We start from the raw sequence: 18,648 nt of genomic DNA, 5'->3' as shown, positions 1-18,648 counted from the left end.
TTGAATTTTAACTTGTTACTATTGCTGAGACTTCTTCACTCACTGACAAACTTGATTCAATCAGTATCAGCAAGTTCACTCACTAGGAACTGCTTTCTTTCACTGGAGGTTCTTGAGATTTGGATTTTCAGCTTGAGGTTTAATTAGTTGGATCAGAGACAATTTCTTCCTGCTGGTGCTCATGACTTTGCAATAGTTCTTCACTCTGAACTTCGATTTGAAACTGGTCACTGATACTTTCACCAGGATCTTCAATTTAATCAGCAGAAACCTCAACATTTTCAAATTTTTCTTCACATCCCTCTGGATTCACACTGCAAACTTGAGCTTAACTCTGTGATTTAGTGTTTTTTGTCACTACTCTTTCATCTGCCAACGTCACTCTTCTTGAGTGAGTGGCGTGGATCGACTGTGGGACATCAGCGTTACTTCAAAGCAGTGTTAGTCACAAGCATAACTTAATAGGGTCCTTTCCAACACAACTTCAATCAGCTTTTGCAGACCTGCTTCATTAAAAGGACCCAGTCACCTGGCTGCAGAGGATGGCCCTGAATTTCTTTTGACTGTGCGTTCAACACTTACAATAATCCATTACAATGGCATCAGTTACTGACACAAGTGTTTTTTGAAGGTATATAGGAAAACCTCATAGCTCTGCTCACCAACACTTAATTTGGCAAGTGACTGTTTTTCTCTAGGGTGCTTCTAATGCTTATGGGAACAAGGGGAAGAGCATTGGGCCATTTGAAACTGGTGGATGCACACACTTAAGCCAACTGATTTTCTATAATTCTGTTCATCTTCTCAACAATGCTACATAGTGGAGGACGATGACTGCAATGAAATGTTTGATCAGTCTGGAGAGCTCTACAAAGTAATTTAAGAATTTAATTTTTAAAATGAGTTATACGGTTTGTCTCAATAGAGGTTGGCAGGCCAAACTGAATCAATTTACTCAAAAAACAATTGGCAACTGCCAGATCGCTGGATAGCATAGACCTAGATCCATTTAGGAAACAAGCAATCGCAAGAACATATGTAAGGCCATTGTAAACTGGCATCTCAATGAAGCCTTCTTGAAGCCTTGTAAATAGGTCTTCTAATTTGCCAATATGACTCATAGTCACAATAGTTCTCTGATTAATTCTTTGACAAATAAGAAACCTTTTACACAGATCTTCTGCAACATTGCTGAATCTACTATTAGACTAGTACTTATTAAAAGATCTGGCCACAGCATTCCCTCCTAGGTGGGTTTGACTCTGTAGATAACGCGCCATGGAATAGACAATTAAATCAGGAAGAATGTATTTGTATTCAGGAGTAATCCATATATCACTGTCACTCTTTTTGAAATCCAACATGTTCCACCTTCATCTCTCATCCTCTGGTACCTCTGTGATTTAATGTTTCTCTACTCACATAATGAAGTCAGTATTGGAATTTTAAAAACTGTTTATATTTTATGTACTCAGCAAAACTTTCATTTGGTTCATTTTGTTCTGTCTCTTGCATTACAACCTGCTCATTTAATCTCACAGTTGCATTTTGAAAGTGTGCAATAGCTCGCTACTTGATCAACATATTTATTCCTCAACGTGACCATATAATCAGCAGCCTTATGGGCAGCACACCTGACCTCTGCAATTCCTTTTGGTCGTTGTATTGCTTCCAAAAAAATCAAGAACATGAGATCTATTCCTGATGGGCATACCAAAGGATGTAATAAAACCCTTTTGGGGCCACAACTGCCCAAAATCATGTACCACTTCAAATCCATACTGACTTCTGTATGAACTGACACATTCAAATTATCTGCCTGGCAACAAGCTCTTGTCAGTGCAATCAATGGTTCTGCTGAAGAAATGGAACAAACTATATAAGTTGCTTTCAGTATTCCATGATGGTCTCTCAACCAAGAGACATCTACAAACAAAATCACATCAGTACTTTCAAGAGGAACATCTTTGATGTCTGGTCTTGCTTTGATACATAATTCTATGACATTCACACAGTCATGTTCTGTTTCATCATTATAATCTCTGTCTTCATTGCTGTCTGAAACAGATAGCAGCGCTGCACGATTCAGAGAACTGCACCTTCTGACTGAGATATTTTCAGCTGCCAGTATGATGTGCTCATACCCTGTAAGGTGGTACGAGCAGTGCTTAATTTGTGCTTGTTGTTTCCGGTGTGGAACACCAGCACTTATATTTGAGGGCCGGCACTTATTTTTCTGCCTGAGGCATTTACTGTGAGGAAAAGTCACATATGAGAAAGACGGAGAAAAATAAAAACGAAAAAAGTGCCACAATGGGAGAAAGCAGAAAGCTGCAAGAGTGAGCTGAAGGTGCAGGGAGTGGCTTTAAATGGATTGAAGAGGTCCAAGATGGGTTCAGGATTACGCTGCCTCAGTATTCCGTGCTCGCACATTTAATTGCAGCAGCTGCATGTTTAAGAGGAGGGTGTTGGGCACCAGCACGTTTTTATTTACAAATGAAGCACTGGGTACGAGTAAATAAAAATGTAAACTGAATGATGAACAAACACAATCAGCATATGCCCCATTACAATCACTTTACTTTGTTCAATTGCAATGCAAACAAAAACAACAGCTTTGAGGAAAGCATGAAGAGCTACAGCTCCAGGATCTAGCAGTGAAGTATGTGACAGGTTTCATAAATTCCCCAAGGTTTTGGAAAAGGACTTATAATGAGAACCCACGCTTCTCATGACAGAATGCAAATAATTCCCAATCATAATCAAGCATTCAGAGTGCAGGTGCACAAAACAAATTTTCTCTCAATTCCTGGAAAGCCTTCATACTGCATTATTATCAAATGGTATGAGAGCCTTGATATCACTGACTTTGCCTCATTAAAGACTTCATAGTTTGGAAACGCTTAGAATCCACTAACAAGAGCAGCCAACTATTCCCAGGAACATCCTCACCTCCCTCTCTCTGGGTGGTCGTAGGATTCATCTTCAGAATTGCAGAAACTCATGCTTTTGAGACTTTCATTTCTCCTTTTTCAATGTGTTGACCATGATAGTTCACTTCTTGTTTACATTACTGCATCCTCGTAGGTGTCAGCAAGAGGATTCAGAAGTGCAATTGTATTGAATTTACAAACTTCCTTTGTCTTTAATGCCACAAGCAGGGCATCGATGTGCTGGACCAGAACGGAGTTACAAGGCAACTGCGAATTCTCCAAATCTTTCTTTAAGCTCTGACTAAAAATAAGGGACTTTCAGTATACCCCTGAGGGATTCAACACTAAATGAAAACTTTATTTTGGAACCGAAATGTGAAAAGATGTTAACTATTCTCATCCAGAGGAATGGCAAAGAAAGGCATACCATAATGATTGCACACCATTCGGCATCTGCAGGAATCTGTAACAGTATTATGTTAAACGGTTCCTACAAATTAAGTAAGACAGTGCATCAGGTCAACATAAACTTCAGTTTATAGGGACTCAGTCTGTCTATACGATTAGGAAATGTTGACACAATTCCTACCCAGCTCACCGTGCCTCAGCCGAACCCTTAAACTTAACAGAGTACCAGATGGTATTTGCAACCTCAAACATGACTACTCAGATTCCCAAGTAAATTGTAGAAACAGATCGACCCTTTCATTCTCGTTTTGCATGCCCAAAGTAAGACACAAGAAAGATATGAAAATGTATTTTCAAACATGTATTGGAACAATCATATTCTTGCATAAAAAGCATGGGATGTGATTATTAGGCAGATGAAACAAAACATGGTGACTGGCATTACGAAAATGGTAAAAAAGATAAAACAGTTCAACCATGATAATGTTAAAGGGTTGGTGCACTCCTGTCTGTTGCTAACTACGCTATTGAGTGTAAAGTGAGAGTACCCCCTGCCAGATCATTTGGGATAGCATAACCCTCAATACCAGGGTAAAATGTAACTGGAAGCCAGGAAGCTGGTCGGGTGTAGTGCAGGCTATTGTTCTTTGCAGGATGGAGGTCAGAGTCAGCAGGACTGAATCGGCCACAGTGCACCACATTCCAGGATAATCCCAGCAGAAGTGATCCTCTGCAGAATGTAAGACAGAGGCAGTTTTTTATAATGAAATCACTGCTCATATTGCACTGTGTCAAAGGTTCCGAGCTGATACAATGATATGTCTGCAAGTACAGAGTTGTCTCCAATGGACAACCATGATATAAGGGCATCCCATTCTGTGTGCCTTGTCTTGGATGGAGTGTAGAGACCGCATGGCAGAAACGCTTACAAGAAATAGGTTGCATGTAATATGTTTTCTCAATACATAGTACAGTGAAAGATCATATTTGTCACCATCATAAAGAAAGGTTAAGTTAAAATGTTCAATCCAAAATGGAGGTTCCACACGGGTCCCGTCATGCTTTACCACAATTACAGCAGAATTTGGTACAACCAGACAACATGGGGGAGGGGGAGTCCCAATTTAATTTACTTTTCTCAGGTACTGCACTAATTTCCATTTACCCATCAGTTTTTCAATGTCCATTACCAAAGGCTTGCAAGGACAACCAAGCACCTCTCAAAGAATACCTTGTTCTATTATTTTTGTTTTATGACAGGCTTTATTCCTTCTTCTCCTTCTTTTGAAAGTCTGTATTGCCTAGTTCTAAGAAAAACTGCATTGGGTGTGACCTGAATTCTGACTAGTTTTGCACTTTTTTATTAATCATGTCTCTTTATCTGTAAAATCCAATACCTTTTCGTTAACAGTACATCTTAAATCTAGAGGCAGGTCCTCTTTTGTAAGAACCAGGAACAATTGAACTTTTGAGTCCTGTGACTCTCAGTCCTTGAAAACACAGATACACAAAAGCAGAACCATCACATTGTACTACACCCAAAACCCCACAGACGAAGAGTCATCTGTGAAATGACATAGAAGCCCATCATAAGATGTTTTTATTCCACTAATAATGCTCAGTTCTATGCACTGGAAAGTAAATCGTCACAGTACAACCAAATAAAAAGCCTTCAACAAAAGCAAGACACTCTGCAGAGCTGTCAGAACTGCTTTCAAATCACATATACTCCATTTGACCAGTCACATTATCTTAGACAAGATTGTGGTATACACAAAACCCCACAGACAAAGAGACCTCAGTGAAATGACATAGCAGCCCATCATAAAATGTTTTCACTCAACTGATAATGCTCGGTTCTACCCACTGGAAAGTAATCACCACAGTACAACCATCTAAAAAACCATTAACAAAAGCAAGACACTGCAAAGCTGCTAAGAAATGTTTTAACCCCCTTTCAGATTACATATACTCCATTTAACCATACACTTCATCATATGTAAATCCCACTTGGTACATTGAATTAACTCCCAGATGTTGGTAATAAGCAACTTGCCACTGTAGTCCTGACATTTCTATGGTAGAGGATACATTACGTATCCTTCATTCATTCCCCTCATGAACATCCTTGTGCATACAACGGCTCACATTACTGTATGGTCAGTTTGTTCCACTGAAGTTGAGCATTGTTGTATTTCAACATTGTTAACAGCCTCAAGCCCCCTTACTAGTCTAGTCAGATCAGGATCTCAAAATATATATTTTAGCAAATCTAATTTTGGATTAAGGACAAATTAGACAGTTTAAGTGCAAATAACAAAGCACATTCAAAGAGTTAACACAGTCATCACCCAAAGGAAAGTGACATGACCCCAGGAGTCAAGTTTAATTACGGAATGACAACATTCAAATAGGTGGAGGCATCATTGATTCTTAATATAAGAATCTACTTCAGAGAACATGTCTAACAGTGTTTGAAAAGGCTATAGTCGTCGCAAGAGACATGGTAATTTCTAATAAGTATTACTGTACTTTCCAGGTACCTACAAGACAAACATGGAATAACATGCAGGGATAGTTGTAACTCCTGCTTCCACAATGATGCATAATCCTGAAGACCTGAAAAAGGCATACATACGACCGTTATTAAAGAAAACAAACCTAGACCCACAGGACCCCAACAACTACAGACCAATCACAAATGGACCTTCCTGGGCAAACTGATAGAAAGAGCAGCATTCACCCAGATGTCACAGTTCATTGAAGACAATTCCATACTTTCAGACTACCAAAGTGGATTCCGCCAGGAAGAGGCACTGAATCGGCACTCATAGCAATCTGGGATGATCTTAAAAACACAGTCGACTGCAATGGAGTTGCTGCACTACTTCTCTTGGATCTCTTGGCTGCCTTTGATACAGTTGACCACGACACCCTAATTCAAAGACTCCATAAAGCCAGCATAGAAGGAATTGCTCTCGACTGGATTACATCCTACCTTCAAAACAGAACTAATATTATCTATTCTCCCCCTTCTCATCCAAACCATACCTCACAAAAGCAGGGGTCCCCCAAGGATCAATCATCTCACCTTTGCTTTTCAACATCTACATGATATCATTACCAAAACTGATCAATGATTTCCAACTCACATGCTACAACTATACAGATGACACACAAATACTACTTAAATTGCAAAGCCCCAAAACATTGAAAACTTACAAATCTTCAGTTACCTCAGAGCCGTTGATCAGTGGATGACTTGGAGCCATCCCAAACTAAATGCCTCCAAAACGGAAATACTCATATGTGGTGAATGGAAAAATTATCACCCACAGTGCACCTGGCCAGACTATCTCGGACCACCTCCTCAATTATCCAAGGAAGTTAAAAACCTTAGCATTACGATGGACTCCAAGTTAACAATGAATGTGCAAGTGGTCAAATTAGCATGAACAAGCTTCATCACCTTGAAGACTTTGCAACGCATCTTCTCTTACATTGGATTTCCACACAAGGTGCAGGGTACTATCTCTCTTGTACTATCCAAACTGGATTATGCCAATGGCATCTATCATGGATCATCTCTATCTATTATGAAAAAACTTCAACGTATTCAGAACTCCGCTGCCAGGCTGCTATTACATGTAAAGCCACAAGCCCACATCTCCCCTGCCTTGAGAGCACTACTCTGGTTACCCGTTGCCAGAAGATCCAAATCAAGCTGCTTTGTATTGTCAAATGCACATATTTGCAGATACTTACAAATGCATTTACAAAGGAGTTTTTTGACACGGAGAGCCGGAGTGAAAAATCAATGACCAAAGGTCTGTTTATTTTTTTGCTGCAGCAAAAGAGGACAAGTTTACCACTGGCATCCCAGGCCCGAAGTAAAGTGTGTTGGCATGAAGCGTTTAACAGTGATATTTATACTCATACATCAAAGGATACATAAAGTGTGTAAATAATGATATATGTCATACAGATATTTTAAGGAGTTAATCAGTTTTCCACACACCGGTTCCATTCCCAGCTTTGTCCTTGCCTCCCCTCTGCAGCTGCCTGACTCCCCACATTCTTGAGACCCTTCAAAGGATTGCGTGGTTCAAAGGTATAGATATCAGCCTTTCCCTCCCCAAAATACAACAGCCGAGGTCAGTTAGTTATTTTGAACACATAATTATAATGAGTACCGTGCCCCAGTTAGGGAAAGAAACCAGCTGCAAGCCTATGGTGTGGAACCAGGCTTATTTTACTTAAACAAATATACATAAGATAACATATGTGATAGACAGTGCATTCAGAGAGGAAAAAGCTCAAACTTACACGTGTAAAAGAAACAAATCAATTCAAAATGGATTCTAACAATATCACCCACAAAGCTATACAAACACAGGACCACTTTTTTTCAGAAACAAAATAACCAAATACATTCAACAAAGAAACCTCCACTCAAGATTGGCACCCGCCTTAGAACACCACTAATCAAGAAAAAAACTACAGGTGGTACATCCTTCTCCTTTCAAGCAGCCAAACTATGAAATTCATTACCCCCAAATATAAGATCCGCAGATAACTATCTTGTCTTCAGAAGACTACTCAAGAGTTGGCTCTTTTCTTCATAACCACCATATTCAAACAGCAATGGACTGCATATGCCTGTGTTTTTTTTCTTCGTTTTTTTTTATTTTTTTTATTTTGTCCTCATACACCTCACCAATAAATCGCACCTTATTTCCAGCAAGGTCTACTTGTATTTGAAACCAACGGTGGACATATCGCCCAAGGAGGACCCTGTATGACCTGCTCAGCCCACCTAGGAAGCCCCAGTGGCTGGCCCAGATGTAAGAGAGGGGGAGGATTTAAATCATCAGACAAAGTGTCCCTACAGAAGGGAGGGGGAGGGACCCCTTCCAGAAGCAAAGCCCATAATTTACTTTTTTTCCTCCTCTGCTCAGGACTGTCCACCCTAAGATCTAATTTAGCTGTTTTCACACACATATCTAACCAGCTCCTATATAGTGGTGGGGCTGCCATCATCCATTTTAAACATATCTCTCTTCTAGCTAACAAAATAGCGAAGAACACAAAGTTCCTATTATATCTAGACCACCCTACCAAATCGCCGGTTTTTCCAAACATAATTAGGGGGAGACTTACAGTTAGTTCTTTTCCTACCATCTGTGACAGCGCACCCACCACTTCCATCCAAAAGGAAATCACTCCCGGGCACTCCATAAACATATGAACGTCTGCGGCCTTCGAAGCTCCACATTTGAGACAGTTCACCATTTCGCCTTTCTTTATCTTCGTGAGTTTCGCTGGGGTGATGTAAGCTCTATGTATCACGTATAGATGATTCCTACTCAACGAGGCGGCCTTAACTACCTCAAAACACATTCTCATTGATTCTTGCCATCCCCACTGCGCCATTTCTTTTGTCATGTTGCCTTGCCACAACTGCTATGGCAACTTAAAATCTCCGTCCACCTGCTCCAGAATCTCCCAATACCACCTTGTAATCTTACAGCCATTGGTGGAGCCGTTAAAAAGATCTTTTGATAAAGGGTTCTCCCCCTGACGGCTTCGTCGAGTGGACTGTGCCCAGGAAGCCAGTTGGAAATATTTGAACCTAGACAGAGTGCCACTTGTCATAGTACTCAGTTCTTCCCAGGAAAGTAACGTCGTATCCTGTATAAGATCACCCCAGTATTCTAAACCGGCATCTCTTAACGGTTTGGCCAAAGCGTCTTTCAAACATTCTGGAGTGCCCGGGAAATCCCAAATAGGGGCTAGCTGATTATAATAATCAATCTTCATGGTGGATTTCACCTGATACCAACACATTGCTGCCTCCCTCGGAACTTTTAGTAGTATTTTCTTAAAAACCTTTGGGTCTCAAAACTTAAAAAGAAACTGGTTTTCTGCCCCCTGAATGTTACATGTCATTCCTTTAAACATTACGCCTACAGCTGAATCATCCAAGGAAGTAAATAACGTTCTCGAATTTCTCAGCAGGAAGGCCCAGGCATATACCTGTAGATCCGGCAATGATAAACCTCCCTTCTCTCTCCTCCTCCACAGCTTTTTCCACACAATCCTGGGACCCTTACAAGCCCAAATAAAAGAAGTGATAGCCTGTTGAAGTTTCTTAAGATATCTGCCATCCAGTAATAGCGGAATGGCATTCTGAATAAAATTAATTTTTTGAATAAGAAACATTTTAACCAGGTTTACCCTTCCCAGTATTGTCAGCGGCAGGTAGGCCCAGCCCTTCATTAAATTAATGCACTCTACAACCAATGCTTCTTGGTTTTTCACCACTAACTTCTCAATATCATGTGTAATTAGTAACCCTAAAGAACGTATTTCAGCTTTCCCTTGCCAATCTTGATTCCATACCATAATTTCCGACTTCTCTGAGTTAACCCGATAGCCAGAGACAAAACCAAAATCCTCAGCTAATCTTCGTAATGCTGGGAAGGCAGTTGATAGATCAGCGGTGAATACCATTAAATCATCTGCATAAAGTGCAACTTTCCTCTCCCACTGTTCCCATTCAAAAGCAACTATTTCAGAACACTGTCTTATTTTCCTGGTGAAGGGTTCAATATACAGATCAAACAAGAGTGGAGACAATGGACACCCATACCTAGTCCCCCTCGATATCCTAAAGCAATTTGTTAGTTCCCCATTAATTAAGATTCTAGCAGAGGGGTCAGAAAAAAATCTGTTTAATGGTTTTACAGAAATTATTCCAACATTATTCTGCAAGTCTCTGCCATTAATATGGACCACTCCTCTAACATTTTAGGATGCGGATTTGCATGAGTGAGGGTAATCAGAATTCTCAGGCCTCGTGGCACTCTGCCCACCTCGATGTAGTTATCTAGGGAAATAACTTCCCAGCTCCTGTTGATTTATTTTTTGTACAGTTTCTCCAGTTGCCAAAGTTGTTGTTTCAATGATAACAAACCCTGCCCCCCAACATCACCTCGTGTCTGAGTAGAAAGACCCGAGGATGTGGCATTCTCGTCAAAGAGATTGCGCGCCGCTTCCTTCCTTGCACGGAGTACTTCCTGCATCATTGCTGAATCAGGCAGGCAGTTTTTTAACCGGATAATGATTAAATTACAGACACAGATTTAAAGCTTGTGAATACAGAATACGTGCTGATGTGATGTTGATTTGAGTAAAGTCACTATCTTGCACTTGTTTATAATCTTTCACTCCCGTCACCTCTTCAATTTAACCTCAGATCCGTGACATGTTCACAGCCATTACTCTGTGTCTCAGCTCCTGCAAAGTTATCTGGGGCCCTCCTATTACGTATTTAATTACAGCCTTTAGTTTCGATGCCAGTGTTTCTCAGAAGACAGAAAAGTTAAACAATCCTTCCCACGTTTAGTTGAAATGAATAACAAGTCTTCCACCGATACACTGTGCCATGCCTCTTACTGGATTGTTTTTCACACCGTTGCTTGCAGTATAACTTCCAATTAGGAAGAAAAACACATCAAGGACAAACTGAATCCAGCTGGATACTTGAACTCGCACTCTTGCTCGTAAATATTGAAAATAACAACATCCATCATGTAAGTGAAAGAAAATCCTTTTCACACCGTCTTGTGGCACAAAATTAAACGAAGAGAAACATCCGATAAACAGTGTAAACTCGATTCCGTCGGGAAAGCTCATAGTATTTCTTTTATGTTGATGCACTAGGTTATAAAGGTTGAGGGGATGGGAGATCATTATAATGACTTTGGCTGTTGACAAAGACCGTTATGGTCGAAACGCGTCCAGGCTTGATAAGCCTTGTAGAATGGCTTTGTAAATAAATCTCGTCATTATCCAGCAATTGTTGGGAGTGCCATTTTTCTACAATTCAAATTGAGATATTTAAATATGGGTCCTGCGCCCATAATGGTGCACCAGCGCCGTAAGGCCAGCGTTGGAAGAACAGCAGGAGCAGTTGATATATATATATATATATATATATATATATATACACACACACACATATATGTATGTGTGTGTGTATGCATATATGTGTGTGTGTTTATATATACACATACATATGCGTATGTTATTCTATGCTTAACATGTTCATAGGTCATTGCATAGCTCCTAGATAAGTTGTTATAGTAGATACTTATGAATCCCTGGTCTCATTTTATATCACACTGATCAAATGTTTTATTATCATAAGCATTTCACTATTCAAAAATTGAGGAAAGATAAATTAATGTTAGAAAAGTACACTTATTAATTAACTTCAAATATTACAAATCTTGAGTCCGTGCTTATACAATACTACTTTTCTTCTCATATTATACCCATTATTATATCCCTTGAGCATATATTCCCTTACTATGTATTTGCATATCTATCTATTTATTACTCTAGTCCTACTGTAATAGAGAAAAAATAAATAAAAATAAAAATAAATAAAATAAAATCTATAAATAAAATCCAAATTATAAATAAGTAAATTCAATTGAAAAAATATAATAATGAATACATGTTTATATAAATATATATTTATATTTATATATATATTCCATCAAACTACTCCACACAGAGAGGTGCATTTTACGCCTTAGTTACCAGCAATGTGAGGCACTTTATTTTCAAATCACAAACACAGATGTTCTTTCCTGACGCGTTTCGGCTGTCGATATCAGCCTTAATCATAGGTATATGGTCTTTCTGTTTGAAAATACCCCCGTGATGAAACCGACCACCGATTTATCCTGTGACCTTAAAGTCACAGAGTCACTTTGCTTTTCAAAAACATCTCAAAATTACATTGCTGTATTTCCTTTGCAATGTCATACACATGAATTCAAAGTGTTCTGCAATAAACATCTTCCTGCTTTATTTTTTAGTGTGTCTTTGTATTCCGTATTTAAAATACACTACGGTTGATCCTTATTTTAATGCCTCATGAACGCGTTCATGTTACAGGTGGCCTTGATTAAGGCTAATATCGATAAAATTAAAAAACAACAGGCCTTTTCCATCTACACACCTAAAATCTGTAAAAACATCCCGTTATCCATTAAGGTTGCCCCAGTGCTGCTCCAAATTAGAAAAGAGTTGAAGACTCACCACATTAAAGAACACTATATCACTGTCCTTCAACCATCAGCCCAGCCTCTTCTTCTATTATTTGCCGACATTAAGCTTGCCTTTGACCATATCTAACGCTCCGCTGCTTTATATGTATGATGAACTCACTCTATCTCTTGGGTATCTTCTCAAGGAAGTAATCTTGATTTGGGGATTAAAGCGGGAAGATATAATGATTTTGTTAAGTCTTTGAATAAGTACAATATCATGTGTGGCGTTTCCAGAAAAAAGAACAAGATTTCGATCCTGAAAATGGCAAAAAAGGACTAATGTAGTAGTATGACCATCTTCATCCAGTAAAGCAAGACTTACATGAGCAAGGTTCTTAATGCTATGGGAAGGGAGAAAATACCCTTAATGAGAACTGGCATTTTACTCATAAATGCTGATTACAACTCAAAGACTATACTGTTGCTGAGACAGGCATTTGATATGCTATCTGCCAAATTATCAGTGTAATAGCCTGAACATTACACAGAACTTTACTTCCTGTATGCTATTCTCAAAACATGAATAATGACGAAGTCCAAAACATGTTGATATTTTACTATACTTTACACTTCAGAACATTCGAGTGTGCAACATTTTAACTGCTTCGGTGTGGAGGACGGCTCTGTGCTTTGTGTGCTGAGGACGGTTCCAGGCCATCTTCGCACCAGAGCAACTACCAAGGCTATTTGTTTTTCTCTGAAATGACGATCGGCGCTCATGGCATGCTGATGTAAATTCAGAGAAATTGAAAGTTAAATGAGCGGATCGTCTCATTTCTCCTTCACTGCTTTGGGGCTTGGGGACAGTCTCAGAACCCTGACCACTGAAGCACACGGGAAAGGCATCGTTGAAAAGGGAAATATTCCCTAATGGATCCCCACAAATCATACAAGTGTGTAAGCATTTTATCGGGACAAGTGGGGGTATGTGGGGTTGTAGGAATCTTTCTAGATTCCTGCTGGCTCCAGAAGTTTACGGCACAGAAATGCAAGGTTACATGTACAATTTTAGGCAACATTTGAGGTCTGCATGGCATTGTGTGTAAGAAAACTTTATGGGATCCACAAAGGCATACCACAATGGACTCCCCCGAATGTCCAGTTTTCAGAAATGTCTGGGTTTGGTAGGTTTCACCATGTGGCAGCTGACCCAAGCCCGAAAAGTGGTCCCTGCATATTCCGGAACTTTCCATCACAGAAATGTGAGGAAAATGTGGTTTTAGTCAAAGTTTGCAAAGCATTTTGGGTAAAACAAACAGTTTGGAGCCACGCAAGTAACCCATCAAGGATTTCCCAAGGTGTCTAGTTTCCAAAAATGTATAAGTTTCCAAGGTTTACATAAGTGCTGGCTGATCTAAGACCTGAAATTCACACCTTCCCACTTTGAAAACAATGGGTCAGTTTGAGTGAAAGAAAGTGATGTGTCCATGCTGCATTTTGTGCGGTTTCCTGTCGCGAGCACTAGGCGTACCCACACACACGAGGTATTTTTATCAGTGGACATGTGACAGCATATATTAGTTGAATACTTATTATTGACTTTTGAAAAATACCCTCTAAATCATATGCTCTTACGGGTACCCACAAATTCTGAGATGTACAAAATAACCACTGCTCCTAAACTCCATACCATGTGCCCATTTCAGAAATATGTATGTTACCTTAATACCTATTTTTCACTCGACATATTTCACTGTATGAATTGGTCTGTACTCAGTACACTATAAAAAACCACGGTACGGCGCAGCTCAGTTGTACACTCTGGGTACCTCCGGTTCTTGGAGAACCTACAAATCCCATATATCCCACAATCAAAATGGTCTAAAGAACATAATAGTACACTGCTTTTGTAAATTGGCCATTGTGACAAAAGGTTACAGATGGAAACATAATCACAAATTACATTTTTTCCTACTTGTTTTCAATGTTTCTTTATTTCAACAGTTAGTTTCTTTAGGAAAACCTTGGGGGATCTACGCATGACTCCTTTCTAAACTCATCATTTTGTCTACTTTTCAGAAATGTATAGCTTTCCCTGATCATGCATGAATTTCACCCTGGTTACCACCACAAACTGGAAGTAGGTTAAAAGCACAGAAATAGGAAAAATGGGCTAACTCTTTGAAAAATGCCAAAAACTGTAGTAAACATTTTTTTTTGTATTCAGCTCTGTATGTTGCTGAACGCTAGGAAGATGGCGACTTTAGCACTTCAGACCATTCGTTGGTGTCATTTTTATGAAAAAACCCAGACATTTTTATCCATGGCACTTGTTTCCTATTTTTTCCCAAAAAACTGAAACTTTAGCTATATTTTAGCTATTTTCTCAGTTCCTCCAGGGGAACCACAAATCATGGGTAACTTTAGAATCCGCAGGATGTTAGGAAAAAAGGGTGCAAATTTGGCATGGTTAATTTATGTGGACAAAAAAGTTATGGAGGCCTAAGCGCAAACTACCACAAATAGCAAAAAAAAGGCTTACACTAAGGGGAAAAGGCCTAGCAGTGAAAGGGTTAAATAACCAAAAACTGATAGGACAAACACACATAACCTGTTCAGTTCTGTTCCTGTGTATGTATGGGCAGCCTTCAAACAGGAGGTATACAAACACCTCCTCTTTGACTTGTTTCTGCCAGTTAATACCCCAGCAGTGTTGCTAGTTTTAAGCGGATATTTAAGTGATGTAAGCCTATTTGTTAAATACACAAGCCTTCAGAGAAAGATCTTATCCTCTAACAGAATATGGATCCACAATTTAAAGTGGCACAAGACACCTTGCTAAAATACATTTTAGTATGACAATTTACACTGAAAATGACTGTGGTAAGAATGCAAAATTAAATATCCAATTTTAGGAGTGTTTATTTTGAGATGGCAGAAGGTGGTCATGTCCACTCCACCCCCTTACCTTCTTGGCAACAAAGACTACATTGAATTTAAGCCAGCAGTTCTTATCCTGTAGTCTGTGGACCTTTGGAACTCTGCAATGCTTTCTCAGCGGGTCCGCAACTATTTATACATGTAAATAATATTAGCAGATTAATAAAGTATATTTATAAACAAAAAAACTAAACTGACAATTTTTAAAAGCTATGTAAATGTGAAGGCATTTGAAATTTGTGGCTTAAAGTAACTAGTATCATTATCTTGATTTGTGGGAGCAGCACAAGTACACCAAAAGGAAAGTCGACTAGGGGGCGATTGGTGGTCACAACTAAAGTACAGGTATGCACTGAAAAAAGGGAGCATGTATTAAAAAAAAATTAAAAACACAGTTATTTGCACATCACTTCATCTTTTAGAAATAAGTACATTTTTAAAAGCTTCAACCTTCCCATTAAAGTAAAAATTTCGATTTTTGCACTTTTGTGATCTAAATAAAATAATTAATAATTCGTGTACTGGTTTAACGCATGCTTGTTTCTATATTTTTGTGTGCTGTTCGAGCTTCAAGTCGTAGAAATGAGGATCACCAGAAGTCAATCAGCTAAGGAGCGAATAGTTCTCAATCTTTTGACTTCTGTGGACCCCCATGTTATCATTACTGGAACTCGGGGACCCCCACTGAATTATAATTCTAATCCTGAGCCCTCTGCCCCCTCCCCCAGTGATTACTAAAATATGGAGACCAAATCTGTTAATATTATGTAATTTTCTAAGCAGTCATGGAGGCTTCGCTGACAGGTTGGGAACCACTATGAAGGTAAATTTTTAAAAACGAAGGTGCGCTTTGCAGAGAAATCAGCAGGTGGCGCGCGTTACCTATGCAGTAAATTAAACGTCCATTTTAACATCACCAAAAAGAGGGGTGCCGGTTTAAAAGCTTGAATTGTGCAGTGATATGTTGCATGCGTTTTATGTACACGCAGCATAACGTTACAGAAAATGTGTGTCCGTGCAAGTTTCCAAAATACGTCAGGTTAAAGACAAATCACATTTTTTAAAACATGTGGAATTCCCTCAATTTTTCCCTATTCGTCACAAATGTAAACATATCACCACTGTAATCTGGTAATGGTATGCGGAACAATGAGTATTGTGTATGATCACATAAAACTTTCAACTTAAATTAGACTGGATACTAGTTCAGCCGCTGCACAACACTGTTGGTCAATAATCACTACACGTTATGAAGGAAGTGGGTGGTGCCCTACAAATTAGGTCACATGCAGCAATGACTCACCCAGTAGCAGCCAGGGTTTAATCACTCCTATCTGCAGGTCCAGACTGTGGTCCTCCACATAGCCGCACACGGTCTCGGGATCCTGGTCTGTATCCTCCTCTACTTGCAAGAGGGAATCTCTCCATGTCTCCACCGTCCTCCTGCCGGTTACGGTGGTAACCCTCGTGCGCTGCTTCCGTAGGTTTGTTTTGGAGAAGCCCTCGATTTCTTGAGAGAGGGAATGCATTGCAAGAGTAGGCGTCTTGCACTTACAAGAAATGGATCACCTACGTACCACACACAAACGCCAATTCTGAGCCACGGTAAACTCTCGCTGACAACTGCTATGGTTAATGCATGGGCATGATACGCTGGCATTCAGCCCACTCCGGGGAGGTCTTACATTTAGAATTCCACCTCGTTTGTTAAATCGATTTTCATTGGACCTGCCTGCGAACCCTCCAATTTGATGCGCCTCTAACAGAGCAGTATAGTCTTAAAAGAGTAAATCAGAAAACCATAGTTTGAAAGCACAGGTAAACTTTTATATGCCCAACAAACCTCAGCACTTTGTTTTCCCACTTCTGTGTTCTTGAATTCAGCAATTAGGTACTTCTTGGGCATCATATTCACATTCTCATGAATGAATTTCACCTAATATTTAGCTTTACATTCAAGACCTGAATATGAAACTTTTGCAAGCCTAAGTGCAATACAATGCTACCTTCGATTGAATATAGTGAGATAAAGAGAATACGGGTGAGTGTGTAATATGCTTCTGTATTGAAAAAGAGAGATGGATTCTAGAAACCTTACTACTTCATTGGTCCCGTCCTAGTCTTTTAGGGTGACTTACAATCAATCAATCAATTAGAGTTTATAGAGCGCAGCTACTCACGCGTTAGGGTCTCAAGGTGCTGGGGAGGGGGGATAGCGTGTACCTATGTGTGCCTAGGTGAGAATTTTGAAAGTGATTCTTTTTCCGATACGGAGCCAGTGCAGTGTGCGTAGGTGTTGTGAGATGTGTCAGTGTCGAGGTAGGTCAAGGATCAGTCTGGCGGCGGCAAACTGGATGTTCTGCAATTTACAAGTGAGTTTTTTGTTGATTCCAGCCTGGGGGGTGTTGCCGTAGTCTGCTAGTGATGAGGGTGTGTGTGACTGTCTTTCTATGCTCGAGTGGGATCCATTTGAAGCTCTTGCATAGGAGGCAGAGGGTGCGGAAGCAGGTGGAGGTGACTGCATTGATTGCTGCGGTAAGGGTCCAGGATGATTCCGAAGTTGCGGGCGTGGGTGGGTTTTCGAGGGTGGGTGGCCACCAGAAGTTGCTCCATGCGTTGGGTTGGGGGCCCAGGATGAGTACCTCAGTCTTGTTTGTGTTGAGTTGAAGGCAGCTATCTCTCATCCAGTTGGCGACTGCTTTCAGGCCCTCGTGAAAGTTGTGTCTGGTTTTGTCTGGTTCGTTGGTGAGGGAGAGGATGAGTTGGGTGTCGTCGGTGTAGGAGATGATGTTTATTATGTAGCGTCTGACGATGTTGGCTAGCGGGGCCATGTAGACGTTGAACAACGTGGGGCCGAGAGAGGATTTTTAAGACACTCCGCAGGTGGTGGGTGTGGGTTCTGCGAGGTATGGGGCGAGTCTCACTCATTGTGTTCCGCTGGAGAGGAAGGATTGGATCCAGTCGAGGTCCTTGTCTCTAATGCCGGCTTCGTTGAGTCTTCCTATCAGGGTGTGATGGGATACTGTGTCGAACGCTGCCAAGAGGTCAAGTAGGAGGAGTGCTGCCATCTCTCCCTTGTCCAGTAGGGAGCGGATGTCGTCTGTTGCAGACAGGAGGGCTGTTTCGGTGCTGTGGTTTGACCGGAATCCGGATTGGGAGAGGATGTTGTGGCTTTCTAGAAACGTGGTGAGTTGGCTGTTGACTGCTTTTTTTATGACCTTCGCATGAAATGGAAGTAGGGAGATGGTTCTGAAGTTTTTGAGGTCGGTGGGGTCAGCTGATGGTTTCTTGAGGAGGGGGTT

The 18,648-nt window shown here is 40.3% G+C and overlaps 1 protein-coding gene and 1 long non-coding RNA gene across 2 annotated transcripts in view; one reads left to right on the top strand and one right to left on the bottom strand.

Moving 5' to 3' along the window:
- DUSP19 (dual specificity phosphatase 19) overlaps positions 1 to 16,875 on the bottom strand; it is a 90,711-nt gene extending 73,836 nt beyond the window's left edge. Inside the window, exon 1 of the mRNA XM_069225778.1 lies at positions 16,650 to 16,875. Coding sequence (XP_069081879.1) covers positions 16,650 to 16,875 — 226 coding nt within the window. The remainder of the gene's footprint in view (positions 1 to 16,649) is intronic.
- LOC138285611 (uncharacterized) overlaps positions 16,821 to 18,648 on the top strand; it is a 31,280-nt gene continuing 29,452 nt past the window's right edge. The window contains exon 1 of the long non-coding RNA XR_011201620.1: positions 16,821 to 16,951. This is a non-coding gene — a long non-coding RNA (uncharacterized lncRNA). The remainder of the gene's footprint in view (positions 16,952 to 18,648) is intronic.

Source organism: Pleurodeles waltl, chromosome 3_1 (genome assembly GCF_031143425.1).
Source record: "Pleurodeles waltl isolate 20211129_DDA chromosome 3_1, aPleWal1.hap1.20221129, whole genome shotgun sequence".
NCBI lineage: Eukaryota > Metazoa > Chordata > Amphibia > Caudata > Salamandridae > Pleurodeles > Pleurodeles waltl.
Note: the sequence above shows the minus strand (reverse complement) of the source record. Positions and strands in the feature narration are given on the sequence as shown.